This window comes from Podarcis vaucheri, assembly GCF_965113315.1.
Source record: "Podarcis vaucheri genome assembly, chromosome: 5".
NCBI lineage: Eukaryota > Metazoa > Chordata > Lepidosauria > Squamata > Lacertidae > Podarcis > Podarcis vaucheri.
In genome coordinates, this window is record NC_138763.1 from 103471713 (window position 1) to 103484456 (window position 12744).

At 41.4% G+C, this 12744-nt stretch overlaps 1 protein-coding gene across 2 annotated transcripts in view; it reads right to left on the bottom strand.

The window, feature by feature from the left end:
- Positions 1-255: 255 nt before the first annotated feature.
- The window catches only part of WNT7B (Wnt family member 7B), a 117440-nt gene continuing 104951 nt past the window's right edge, over positions 256-12744 (bottom strand). For both annotated transcript variants that reach the window (XM_082223273.1, XM_082223272.1), the window contains exons 3-4: positions 7084-7355; positions 256-3271 (exon numbers count right to left, since the gene is read on the bottom strand). In XM_082223273.1, the coding sequence (XP_082079399.1) occupies positions 2792-3271; positions 7084-7355 (752 nt within the window). In that variant the 3' untranslated portion in view covers positions 256-2791. The remainder of the gene's footprint in view (positions 3272-7083; positions 7356-12744) is intronic.

Below are 12744 nucleotides of genomic sequence, written 5' to 3' on the forward strand. Positions count from 1 at the left end.
TTCATGGCATGGTGTGAACATGATAATGTCTTTCAGAGAAAAAACCTGTCCTAACCTGGAAATTATCAAACATTAAGAAAATCCAACTGCCCAAATAATGTTGCTGCAAGGTTAACTCTATAAAGCCCTTATGACCAAATCACACATGCATGTACTTACTGGTTTGTGCAACAGTTGATGGCTCACAGCTAAATGTCTGACTTGTCTCTCCTGAAAAGGAATTTGCTTGAGGTGATGTATGAGAAAACGGCTGGCTCTTGTTTACTTATTTACTTATTTATTTATATTTAGAATACTTTATAGCCCCAAGAGGCTTTCAAAGCGCCTTCTTTGCAAAAGATTCTCACAATAATAATAATATTAATAATAATAATAAACCACCCCACATTCACAGAAATGGTACAGTGTCCCTCTGTTGCCAGAATTATTCAAGTGACATTTCCTGCCCCACGCTTTCCTGGTGTCTCCCTTCAGCCTTTGCCCACTAGACAACAGCTCCCACGGATGTCCTCTGAGGCAAGGCAGTGGGACTGAGCAGAGGGAACTTGATGGACTGCAGCATTGAGTGGCAAACTGCATGTGGGAATAAATGGTGGCATAGACTTTATATTTGCCAATGGGACTGGGATTCCTGCAGCAAAAATTTCCACCCACTTCCTTGTCACATTGGTGACATCCAATCCACATTCATTGTAAATGTTGGGAGGAATGGGAAGAACCGTGGCCAGTGGTGGTGCAAAAGTCACACAGACAGAACCTTGTTTATCATCACCTCAGACAACATCCTTTTGATTCAGTGAAGATAGTTCATACATTCAGCTAATGTTCAGAGACTTATAAAGATCCTCTTCCCACGGAATGGGTCCAGGGTTCCCTCTGCCACCATCCTCTTCATAGAGTGAGTACTTTAGGTTGTCTATGCCTGAAGAGGCTGAAACTGTGAGCCATAACCCACAAAATAAAGGGTGGGAATAGCAGCCCTGCTTGGATGTCCTAATTCCTCATCAAAAGAGGAAGAGTGGGAGAGAATGTGCGGACTCTCTCCTGTAATCTCTTTCCTCCATGAGTTAGAAGAAGCATACCTCTACAGTAAGGAGTCTGCTCTATCTGAGAAGGTTCCACTTGTGATTTAGAACCCTGGGAGATCATGGACAGCCTAGAGACGTAGAGAAGTCTCACCACTGCAGAAGTCAACCCTCCAGCTCAACAGTGGGGAAGATTATGAGAATGGAGCCTCACTCGCCCTCATCACATGGAGAATCAGAAACCTCTGAAGAGGGGCCATCTGATTTAGCCCTCTGCATGTAGGAGTATCCCAAAGGACTTTCTCTGTTGCACAAGTTAAGAGTGCGGAGGTCAGGCACAGGAGGCATTCCTTCACACAGAAACAGGAACTTCTGCCCAGGTAAGCCAGTGCATCATTAAGTAACATTGAAACATGGCAGCTTCTCCCGTGGGTTCATCCCACTGTGTGGCTGTGATACCTAAAAGTGTGCCACTATGTGGGCAGTGGGACCTTAATACAAAATTGTCATCCCCAATGCTGATCTGCAGTAGTATTTGTTTACTCGATGGCTCCTTAATGCGAAACCATTACCCAGCTAAGCTTGGGAATGATGCTTTCCTGTCAAGTGCTACGCAGTTTTCTGGATCCCCATGGTGGTGACCCTTAACTGTTCCAGCCACAGCATGGAGTGGACACATGAAAAAGTGTCTCCCCAAACATGGCTGCAACCAATAAAAGGTAGCCGAGGGGTGAGAGATGAGGAAGCAGTGACAGTATACAAGCTTGGCTGCCTTGGTTTGTACAGGGATGAAACTACTGCTCCCCTTCTGAATTCTGGGTTATCTATAGCAACCACGTTCCTATCATTTTAAACCACTGTTTCCCATGCTCCAGTTGCTTGTGCTCTTAGGCCATGTTTGATGTGTACAGTCACAGAACTCTTTCTAACAGTGGAGTGCTATGAAATCAGTAGCATTGAAGACATAGGGAGAACCAAATACAAAATAAAAACAGAAATAAAAATCAGAAAGTTAGAATTCCAGTAAGTTTACATTTAGTACAGAGTAAAGACATAGCTACCCGTTAGTGCTTAGAGAATTTGTTTTGATGCTATTAAAAACATAAATAAAATATTTTTTTCTTCAAATGTCCATTCAAAAGGTTCCAGTGTCACCTGCAGCTGTCAGAGCTTTGTCCTTTGTCCTGACCTTTGTTTTACAAATAAGTCAATAGCTGAGCTTCCACCCTAGTCCCTATTTTACATCATGGTCTCACCAGCTGCCCTTTACCTGCTTTTGTTTCTTTTCTTTTCTTAGAAATAAAAGTTTTTCAGCAACACTGCTGGGATTTTAGGTTTCTCTGGGTACAGTTAAATTCCTCATTTGTTTTTTAATAAGATAAAGGTCTTATTTGCACATATTTGTGTGCGTTATAAATTTGAAAATAACCTCCTGGACTGTGATACGTATAATTTAATCTAAGAGCAAAACTCTACAAAACCCAGACTGCAGGGGTTTTTTGCGGGGTGGGGGGGAACCACAGAGGAACTTGCTTGCGCTGAACGAAGTCACCATACAATTCATCCCATCGACCCTGGTTCCAATGTAGTGAAAGCAGCTAGTCAGCAAGTTAACGCATCGTTCTTGAATGTGTTATTAAGAAGTAACAGGAACGAGACTGGCCTCCTCCTCCAAGAAAATTAAATGTGCAAAATGATGCTGTAGTTGTCTTGTTCCACTCTAACACGTGGCGGCTGTGTCTTTTAAAAAGGAGGAACACGAGCTGTTATTTACAAGTGAACACCTCTGTCCGCTCGCTACAAGTGTTGCATTTCACAAAGCAGCACCAGTGGAACTTGCAGTTACACTGCCAGACTTTGGTGTACTGGTGGGTGTTGTAGCCCCTCCCACAGCACATCATGTCACACCCGTCGGCGCTGGGTGAGGTGCGGTTGCAGAGGCGTCCCTGTGTCCCCACGCTCCCGGTGGAAGCATCTTCTTCGCAGTAGTTGGGTGACTTATCTATATACACCAGATCTGTTTCCATGGGTTTCTGGTAACTTCTGATCTGCTTGATCTTCAGAAAGGTGGGCTGCCTAAGCCTGCTGGCTCTCACCACTTCCACCTGCACGGCGGCGTTGTATTTTTCTTTCAAAATATATCCAATCTCTCTGAATTTAGGGAGCGTAGTCCAACAGGTCTTGGTTGTGCAGGAACCAGAAACCCCGTGGCATTTGCATTCCAGTTTCATTCTCTCTTCAAGCACCTGTAGACAAAAGCAGGGAGAAATAATGAAAGGGGGAAATAGCCTCTCATCGTTCATCACGTGGATTCTAAGATATTACAGGGGGAGTTATTTGTGACAATATCATGCATAAAGATCAAGGGCACGTTCCGGCACTTTTAAACTCCCACTAGCTTCAGATGGATATCTCTGCTGTGTGCTTTTCTCTCATTAAAATTAACCGAAATTAGGAGTGGTTCGCTTGGCTTGATTCAAGCCTTTGGTGTGAAAGTGTGAAAGCAAAATTTTGTTATTGTTCCTAATGGTGTGATTCATCTCTTCTGCCCTAAAGATGTTCAGACAATACCCACACCATATTCAACCTTATTATGCTCTATCTCCAATAAAATTGTTGCAGTATTTTATATGCTTCAGATGGTTCAAATGTGCTTAATATTTTAATTAAATGCAAAATTCAATGGAAACCCTAATAGTCATATCCAAAACAATCTTATTGGCTATGTCGGCCTGGGGGCTTCCAGATGTGGCTTGGCTGCAGCTCCCGCCCCCCTCTCATCTTACTTGCCATGATGGCTGGGGTTGGTGGGAGCTCAACAGCATCAGGAGGGCACCATTTTGGCTATGTTGGTGTGCAATATGCAAGTTGATCCTGCGGGATCATATAGCTCCCCTTCGTTTGCCAACAGCATACAGAAGAAGACATGCAGTATAGTAAGTCAGCATGTGCTGGTAGGATTCCGCCTGAGCCTTCAGGCAAACAACAATAAAGTGCAGCTCGTGAGCAAATGCAGCCGTCCAGGCCAAAGGTGTGTGGGAGGCATGTGACACTTCACAGGAAGACACAGACAATTCCCTTCCCACCCCGTTAAATTCATCCAATCAAGCAATTCATCTCTGTGAAGTACCAAAGTAAATGGCATTGCATTTAAGACCTCACTACACTTTTTCAGATAAAGCTAGTGTGAACCTTCAGGAGGCAGGAAAGACATGTTTAAACAAAGCAATAATACTGAATTTGTAGCTGTTATGCATTTCAAAAATGGTTGTTGTTTGTGCATAATGTATGGACTGGAATCCAGACATGGCTCATTGAAACTGTCCATGTCTGAATTCGTATTTTTCTTATTATTCATGCAGTGTCACCTACACACTTCACAGAAGAAAAAGAAAACACAGTATTTATAGCACAGATTATAAGCCTCAGGTTTATAATCTATTTGTATAAGCAGGACCTGCAACAAAATATCACCAGACATGCCATCTTCCAGGAAACTCCATTCCTGGTTTTCCATCTGCCTCCCTCCCCCTCCCCCACTGCCAAACAAAAACTCAGCATTCTGTGGCCACTGAGCATTACTATTACTATGATGATGAAACAATGAGGAAAGCAAAGGAGGGGGGGAAGGGGCAGGAGCCCTTTTCAGGCATTCTGCCCCTGCATGAGTAGCAAGCTGTGGGGCAGTGTGGAGAGGGGCCTGCCAAGCCCAGCCCCATCGCCGTTCTTGACTAGGAGGGTAAGCTTCTATAGTGAAACATTTCAGCAACTGACCCAACAAATGTTCATTACTCAAATAACCAATGGCATTAGTATTTCCATGTGCTTTTAAATTCTCACTAGTGGTCTAATTAGTTTTTCACTGGGTGCAAAGACATAATGGACTGCCTAGGAGCATTCCTTTCTGTAGAAACATTGGTTTGCCCTTTCAGAGTATAGCACTGTTTTGTTTTTAAATCTTACATTATGGGTTAGCTTTTCTCCCCAAGCTATTTCCATGCTGGACCAGAACTGTCTTCAGTCCCTCTTGACCCATGTATGGTTTTCATCCATTTGTTATGATTGGATGTATTATATTAACACAGTCAGGTAGGTAGCTGTGTTGGTCTGACGCAGTAGAAATATATATAAAAAAATAAACAAAAAATTGTCCAGTAGCACCTTAGAGACCAACTAAGTTTGTTCTTGGTATGAGCTTTCGTGTGGTATCTGAAGAAGTGTGCATGCGCATGAAAGCTCATACCAAGAACAAACTTAGTTGGTCTCTAAGGTGCTACTGGACAATTTATTTATTTTTTCCTGTATTAACACATTGTGATTAATAAGGCTCCTAAGTCCACATGCTCAAGGCCCATGGAGTCCATGCAGAAACCTTTTGAGATGCTGTGGTAACTATAGTTTAACATTTAACAGGCAAGAACTGCCACTCTGTTTGGAGGAAAGTATGTTTTAAATATTTGCTTTCTCACTCCATTTTGCAGAAACTTCCCAAGAATTGAAATCATGTCAAAAAAATTTAAGTGGCTGTGCCTGGCAGCTCCTCCAATTTAAAACTGCCTTCATTGATTAAAAGTTAATTGATTAATCTACTTATTAAAATTTCAGTCTTACTCATTAGATGTCTGATAGTATCAGTCGGGGCTTTTTTCAGGGGGAACTCACCAGAACTCAGTTCCTGCCCCTCTCAGGTGGGTGCCATTGCCATTCCAAGAGAAAGAGGGAGGCGTTCATGGTGAGTTCCAGCACCTCTTTTTCTAGAAAAATAGCACTGCTATCAGTTAAAATTAGCTATAAATCATACCGCAAGAGTGATTCACCAAAACAAATTGCCACTACGTGACTCGCTCTCTCAGAATAACATTGAAACTATTCCCCTTCCTCTAGATAGATTCCCTCTGGGTTCATGATGTTCTTTCCAACTAAAATGGTTGAAATGCCACTTCTCCTTTGTAAAATAAGTGCTGAAATACAATGGCATAAAAACCACTTCTTCAGTTTATTGTTTTGCTTTTTCAAATGACACATTGCAAACACCATTTGATGGAATTTCCCCCTGCAACTTAGAAAGAAAATCCTTACCAAGAAGAAAATAAAAACAAAATGTGTAACATGTTTTGTCAGTTTCAAATTAGGCATATGGCATCAGATGCAGCTTTTGAACGTACTAGAGCATGGGTTTTTTAAACAATAGTAACATTTTTTCATGTGTTGGTTTGAACTTGCTTTCCCTGCTGTGTGTTTTTCTTGGAGATGCTAATTTTCAGACCAGTTGCTGAATGTAATGTAATCCGTATTTTAACTGCCAGAGCAAAGGGTAATAGACAACTTTGACACTGGTGCTCTGTGTCTTTTGCTTATGTTATTCCATAAAGCACCATCTGCACTGCTGGCACAGAGAGAGGAAATGCCTGCAGGCTCCTCCTGAGACCCTTTCTCAAGTCTAGATTTCACTGAGACAGATAACCTGCGACAGACTTGAAACTGCAGATAGGGACTCACATGACTGGATGATCCTGTATACAGAAAAGAAAACCCTTTCATATAGAAAGCTAGCATGTTGGGAAGGCATCTAGGCCAGAACCTCCTGTCTGTTTGGGTTTCTCATGTTTCCTGTTTTAAGCTCAGCTCTCCACATGCCTACAGCAGTTTGAATTTTTAAAAAGAGAATAAAGACCCATCATTAACCAGCACATTACCATACTCTTTTTTTGCAAGCAATTTCCCCTATATCATGCATTGCTCCTAGTATTTTCACAAATATATGCATTTTATGTACACTCTTCCCACATATATCACAAAATTCAGAGAAGTGTGAATTTTGGAAGAGAGCTGTGTTTCAATTTGCGTGTTGTTTTGGGAAATGAAAATAAGGCAGGGTTGCATTAGAATGCAAATGTGATCAAATTTGCCCCCCCCCCGGACATTCCAGTTTTGTATATGCAGGGAATCTTTTACACTGCCATAAGGCATATCTGTCCAGCCATGTGAATCCATGCCTACCAGTGAAAAGGAAGCCCACCCCTCTAACATTAGACCATCCACTCCTATTCTAAAATACCTTTCTTCCAGCCTCATTGTTGTGCAAGTTCATCAGCCTCCGAGCACTCTTTCTGATTTCTCTGGCATCAACAAACCTCCTGGAGAATTCAATGCCGTATCTGATATCAGCGGAGCAGCCTCCCCACTTCCACCCTTCCTCTTGGTTGTAATAACCTTGTTTCTCTCTGTCACAGCCGCAGTTGCTTAGGTTTCCCTGGCTGCAGGCAGCAGTGACGGCATGCGCAACCCCAGCAGCAGTGATGGCGTAGGTGAAAGCGGCTTCCCTGCTTCCTGTGGGGTGGAGGGAGAGAAAAAAAGGTGGGGGGGGGAATCAGCTGACTGTAGCAAAAAGAAGGTAGCTATGCCCCAATGAAATCCACCCTATGCTTCCCAGCCAACTGGCATTTCAACCGTCTGCCCAGTTAAGATGTAGGTAGTGCTGCTATCCCCAAGTGGCTCGTGAAGCACCTGGCAGGAGAGAGAAGGGATTCTGCTGCTTGGCCGTGACTGAGGCGGATATCCGGGACTCTTGTGACTTGGCACCGGGGGCTGCCAGGACAGCACCCTAAAGGCACACAGCTTCCAAGTGGCTGGCAACGTCCTCTAGTCAGGGCATCAGGACCCCTTTCCTTTTTAAAAATTGGAAATAAAGTTTTCTCAGCAGTGATAGAAGCCTTCTTTGCCTCCAGCAAACCACCACATTAGCTGGATTCTGGTTTGAGGGTAGGATTATCTTGGTGGTTTGGGCCCTCTCCTACATCGGTGTGCCACCAGCTCCCATTCTGAATTTTCCACAATGCCCTGGGGGTGCCCAGCTTAGGACCCTCCAGAGAAATATTGTGTCAAGATCCCCGTTCATGGATTCAAGGACAGCTTTTTGTATTTTATCTGTGTTTTTTTAATTTGTGTAAGCTGTGTTGAGTTCCAGTCTGGGGAAAAGGTGGGATGCAAATAAATTCAATATAATAATAATGTGGGGATGAAGCATGGAGAAGGCACAGAAATGTCCACACAGACTTCACTCCCAACATCACAACAGCCAAGCAGACAGTCCTTATTACACTCCTGAGTCAGGGACGGAAGGATCCAGCCCATGACAGCTTTTCATGTCATATCATAGAATTGTAGAGTTGGAAGGCACGCTGGGGGTCATCTAGTAAAGCCCCCTGCAATGCTGGAATATGCAGCTGTCCCATACAGGGATCTAACCTGCAACCTTGGCATTATCAGCACCACGCTCTAACCAACTGAGCTATCCAGTAGTGTTCATTCATAAATCTGTTCAGTCTCATTTCTGCATCAATCTGCTTTTTTTTTTTAAGTGCATTATTTTAAACATGTTTTTTTTAAAAAATAAATGGTATTTACATATTCTATCCTAAATACGTGTTATTTATATGTGCTTTGCTACAGGTTTTTCTGATCAAAGAATGCTTTGTGACCCACATATTAGTCCAGAAAGTACAAATAAAATTAGTTCTCCCAGAAATACAGACTGAACAAAATCTTTGTGGTTCCCTTGTCCGAGTGAAGGTGCTTTAAATTCTCCGTGCAGTTATGATCCCTGCACAATCAGGGTTCAAATCATGGTGAGGATTTGCCCCGCATTCAGCCAAATGAGTGGAGAACCTCTCTCCAGACCTTTGGCTTCAATGGGTGATGGTGGGGGTGGAGCCAACAGGGACTTTGGGGGGGGAGGGGACCCTCCAGCCTTCAGCCCCTTTTTGGATGCAGACAGCTACTGCCTTTTTCAAATGTAAAAAAGAAGATGATTCAATCCGCAGCTGAAAGGGATCAGTTCTAGTTAACACAGTCTCAAAGAGCTAAATTTCTAATTTAATTTTGCAAATCCAGACTGTAACCTGAGGTAAAATATATACAGTATGGCTCAGTTTCAACATGTCTGTCAACACAGCTGAAATGAAATCATTTGCTTTAGTCAGGAAGAATAGACAATTTGACTGTGGAATCTTGTAAAATATGAACAAGAGCTGAAAGGAGTCAGCTCAGATATTCTCCTCTGAAAATTTTCATGTTGAATATTCACAGCCATGTTCTGAATTTCTGAATATTTGCTAAATATTACTACCATATTTACTCAAATCTAATGCTCGCCTTTTTTGGTCAAATTACGTTGCAAAAATTAAGGTACACATTAGATTCAATGGCACATTAGACTCGAGATAATACTTTGATTTCAGTCGTTTATATATGACTTTGATGTTCAGTATATGGTGTTTGACAGCTTATATTTGACAGTATTTGCTGGCTGATGATATGCAATAGTGTTTAGTAGTTTATAACTGAAATATACTGTAATTACATTTACTTAACAGTACAGTACAGCACTTAGTAGCAGTAGTAATTCATACTTGACATGAATCAGTATTTGGTTTTAGAGGTCCTAATCCAACTGGACAACTATGTGGTTACAGGAGAGTCTAAATTTAAAATAAATAAATAAAATAATAACATGAGTTACTATTTATGTTCATACACAGAGTTCATCTGGTTGAATGTAATTGTGCAAGATAACATGATAACAGAAATATATATGTGTATGTGTATTACATAATTTGGTAAAAATAACAGCATTAATTGTATGTAAAAGGTGGAATATAAATCTAGTAGTAGTAGTAATTATAATAGATTATGAAATACAATAAACAATAATAAAATAATTTTAAGTGTTAAACGGGTGTAGTGATACACTGATGGACAAAGCTATTAGCCCATATGGGGGGGGGGACCAAAATTTTTTGGTGAATGACAATCTTCATCAGGGACAAAGAAATGGTGACCATATAAATAAATGTCAACCTTAAGGCAAATAATTATAGACATAGACATGAATTACAATAGAGCAGCCCATGATTAACAATGTGACAAACCCCCAATCTCAGCTGACAAACACACCAAACATGGTATAACATTATAAAAATAAGTGAAAAGAAGGAAGTGGTTTAGATTTCTCATTGAAAAGCATTTTTATAATGTAAATATCTTCACATAAAACAAGAACACATTACATTAGGCAGAAAAAAGTTCCCTTCCTCTGCCTTAGGACTCTACAGAATCCAATATTAAGGTCTTCCTCTCAAAACAAATTGTCTCTGAGGTAACATCCCCGTGTCTCCTCCTCCTCCTTCTCCTTCGCCTTGCCCTCCCAGCATGGGAGATAGAAAGAGAAGAAACTGAGCAATGGCCTTCAGCATGCGAGAAGCGTAACTCCAATCAGAAGTGGGATCTGCTACCGATCACCATGTTATTTCAGGGGAGGGGATTCAGACTTAATCACAATTAGAGAAGTATGAATGAGTCTGGATTCCAGCCCAGAAAGAACTAGCCTGCCTTTGCATTCCCCATCAATCAAGGAACAGGAACGGGGGGAATGCCATCTCCAAAAATAGCATCCCAGAAAATAATTTGCAATGATTTCAGATATTACAAAATTTTTGAATAACCAAGGCAATTGATTACTTGTAATCTGAAACAGTTTGCTTATTCCAAACATTTGGATTTATTTCTAATATTAGGATAGAACTTGAGAAATGTGATTCCCAGAATGATGTTTGTGACTAAGTTGGTGAAGGTTGTTGTAATTAGAATATTTGTAAGGGAAATCAGTGGGTGGGATAGAGTGGGCTGTTCTTCACCACAAACCTTTCCCCATGCTGGGCTTTGCCAATCTTACTGATTTCCCTCTTGCAGATTCCTACTTGCCTCACATAGATTGGGAATCCTTGAGATCTATCATTTATTAACAAAAGGGGGGGGGGAGATTTGCTACCATTTATTTGTGAGAAGGAATACAACAGAAACTGAAATGTTAAAATAATCAAAGCTGCCATCTCTATCTTGCTGTTGGTGACTCATACCTTCTCTGATTACAATTAATTATTATAAAATAATGTTAAAGTCATTGTATATGTTTCTTTGTACAGTCTTCACATTTCCATACACTAACTGATTTTTTACTTGTGTCTTTATTCTAGATGCTTGGTTAAGATCATTTAGTATTATCTATATGATCTTCCAGCAATATTTTTACTTGGTAAAGTAAGTTTCCCATATTGGAACTTAGCTATTGACTAACCAAAACCCATCTCTGAACACTACTGGACTTTGAGAACGTTCAAAGCTATATTTTGTGGCTCAGATTGATCTCTAATTCAAACAATCCAACTGGAAATATTAATATCACCAAACATAACAACAAATATTCCTCATGGAAATTGGATATTAAAACCCACCACTAGTCATATTACTAGATGGTGATGTTACTGATGGTTATCTTTTGTAAAAATGTGTACCATGCAAGTCACAATCCCTGAGTTCATACATTCGGATGGGTTCGCATTAAGTGTTATCCATGTGGTGGAAAGGAATGCTCTTCCATCCCACTAGACAGTGCCCTGCCACCAAACATATGAACTGGGGCAATTTCTAGGATTGCAGCTTAAGTTTGCTGACCAGATACAAAGGAGGACGGGGACACCAAGATTCTGTAGGCCCTTTGGCAAGGTGATCTTAGTGCCCCACATAACCTTGAAGATACCGGGCGTTGCGCCTGACCTTCTTAGGTGCCTTCAATCCAGTGTGAGTCTGACCTTCCAAGGTGTTAGAATCAAATTCTGAAAATTCTGGCTGGAGGAAAACTACTGTATTTTCCATGTATAGGACGGTTTTTTAATTATTATAATTAAATGTTAAAAATTAGGGGTTGTTTTATACACGGATAGTGCAGAGGGGGGGCGTGCGGTTGTTGGCAGCCGTGAACAGGAGATTGTCAGAGGTTATTGTGTGGGTGATTGTTGGCTACGGCAATACCTGCTTTTTTTAAAAAAAATATTTATTTATACAACAAGAAAAAAAACACACACAAAAACACAAATACCAAATTACACACAAATTACAAAAATAACCATAGACACATAATTTTCTTGGCAAACAATAAAACATCTATTGGTCTTGTCAGGGAACTGCCATCAGTGCAGGAGGGAGAGAGAGAGCTCCAGAGGGATCCCAGAGAGCGTCCCGGGATTGGGAGAGGCAGCCCATCTTCTGGGGAAGGGAATCAGCTCAGCCCCAGTGGAGAAGGGGGGCAGATGGGGGAATCTGAGAGGGGGTCACATGACTCCTTGCTGGGGACCAGCGGGGAGAGTAGAGGTCCTCCACTGCCCACGCCCTCCTTGCACAGAAGGCTTCCGCGCAGGGAAAGTAGGAGGCGACTGGGCGTGAAAGAACTTCTTTGCTGGAAGAAGTTTAAGAAACGCCCACTGAAGGATTCTGCCAGCGATTGAGACAGCCACGGGTGAGTGGCTGTCCGGACAGAAGAGGTTCACTTAGGCAACCCAGCCAAGTGTTGGCACAGGCTTACACACGAGCAACCCCTAGAACCATTACAGGTCTTAACACTAAAGACCCAACTTCCCGTCTATTCCATATTTCAAATTCATATTACTTATTGCCAATACACATTTTTTCATAATTAAACTTATTCTCAATAAATCTAATTTCTTCTATCTACCTAGCAACTATCACTGAAGTTCCTCAAATGCTGCAACAGAATTTAAACTACTATATTTTTCAGATATTCTTTGAAAACCTCCCATTTAGAAACAAATTCCTGTTTTGATTTATTCTTTAATTTTTCTGATAAACCATCTAATTTGGCATA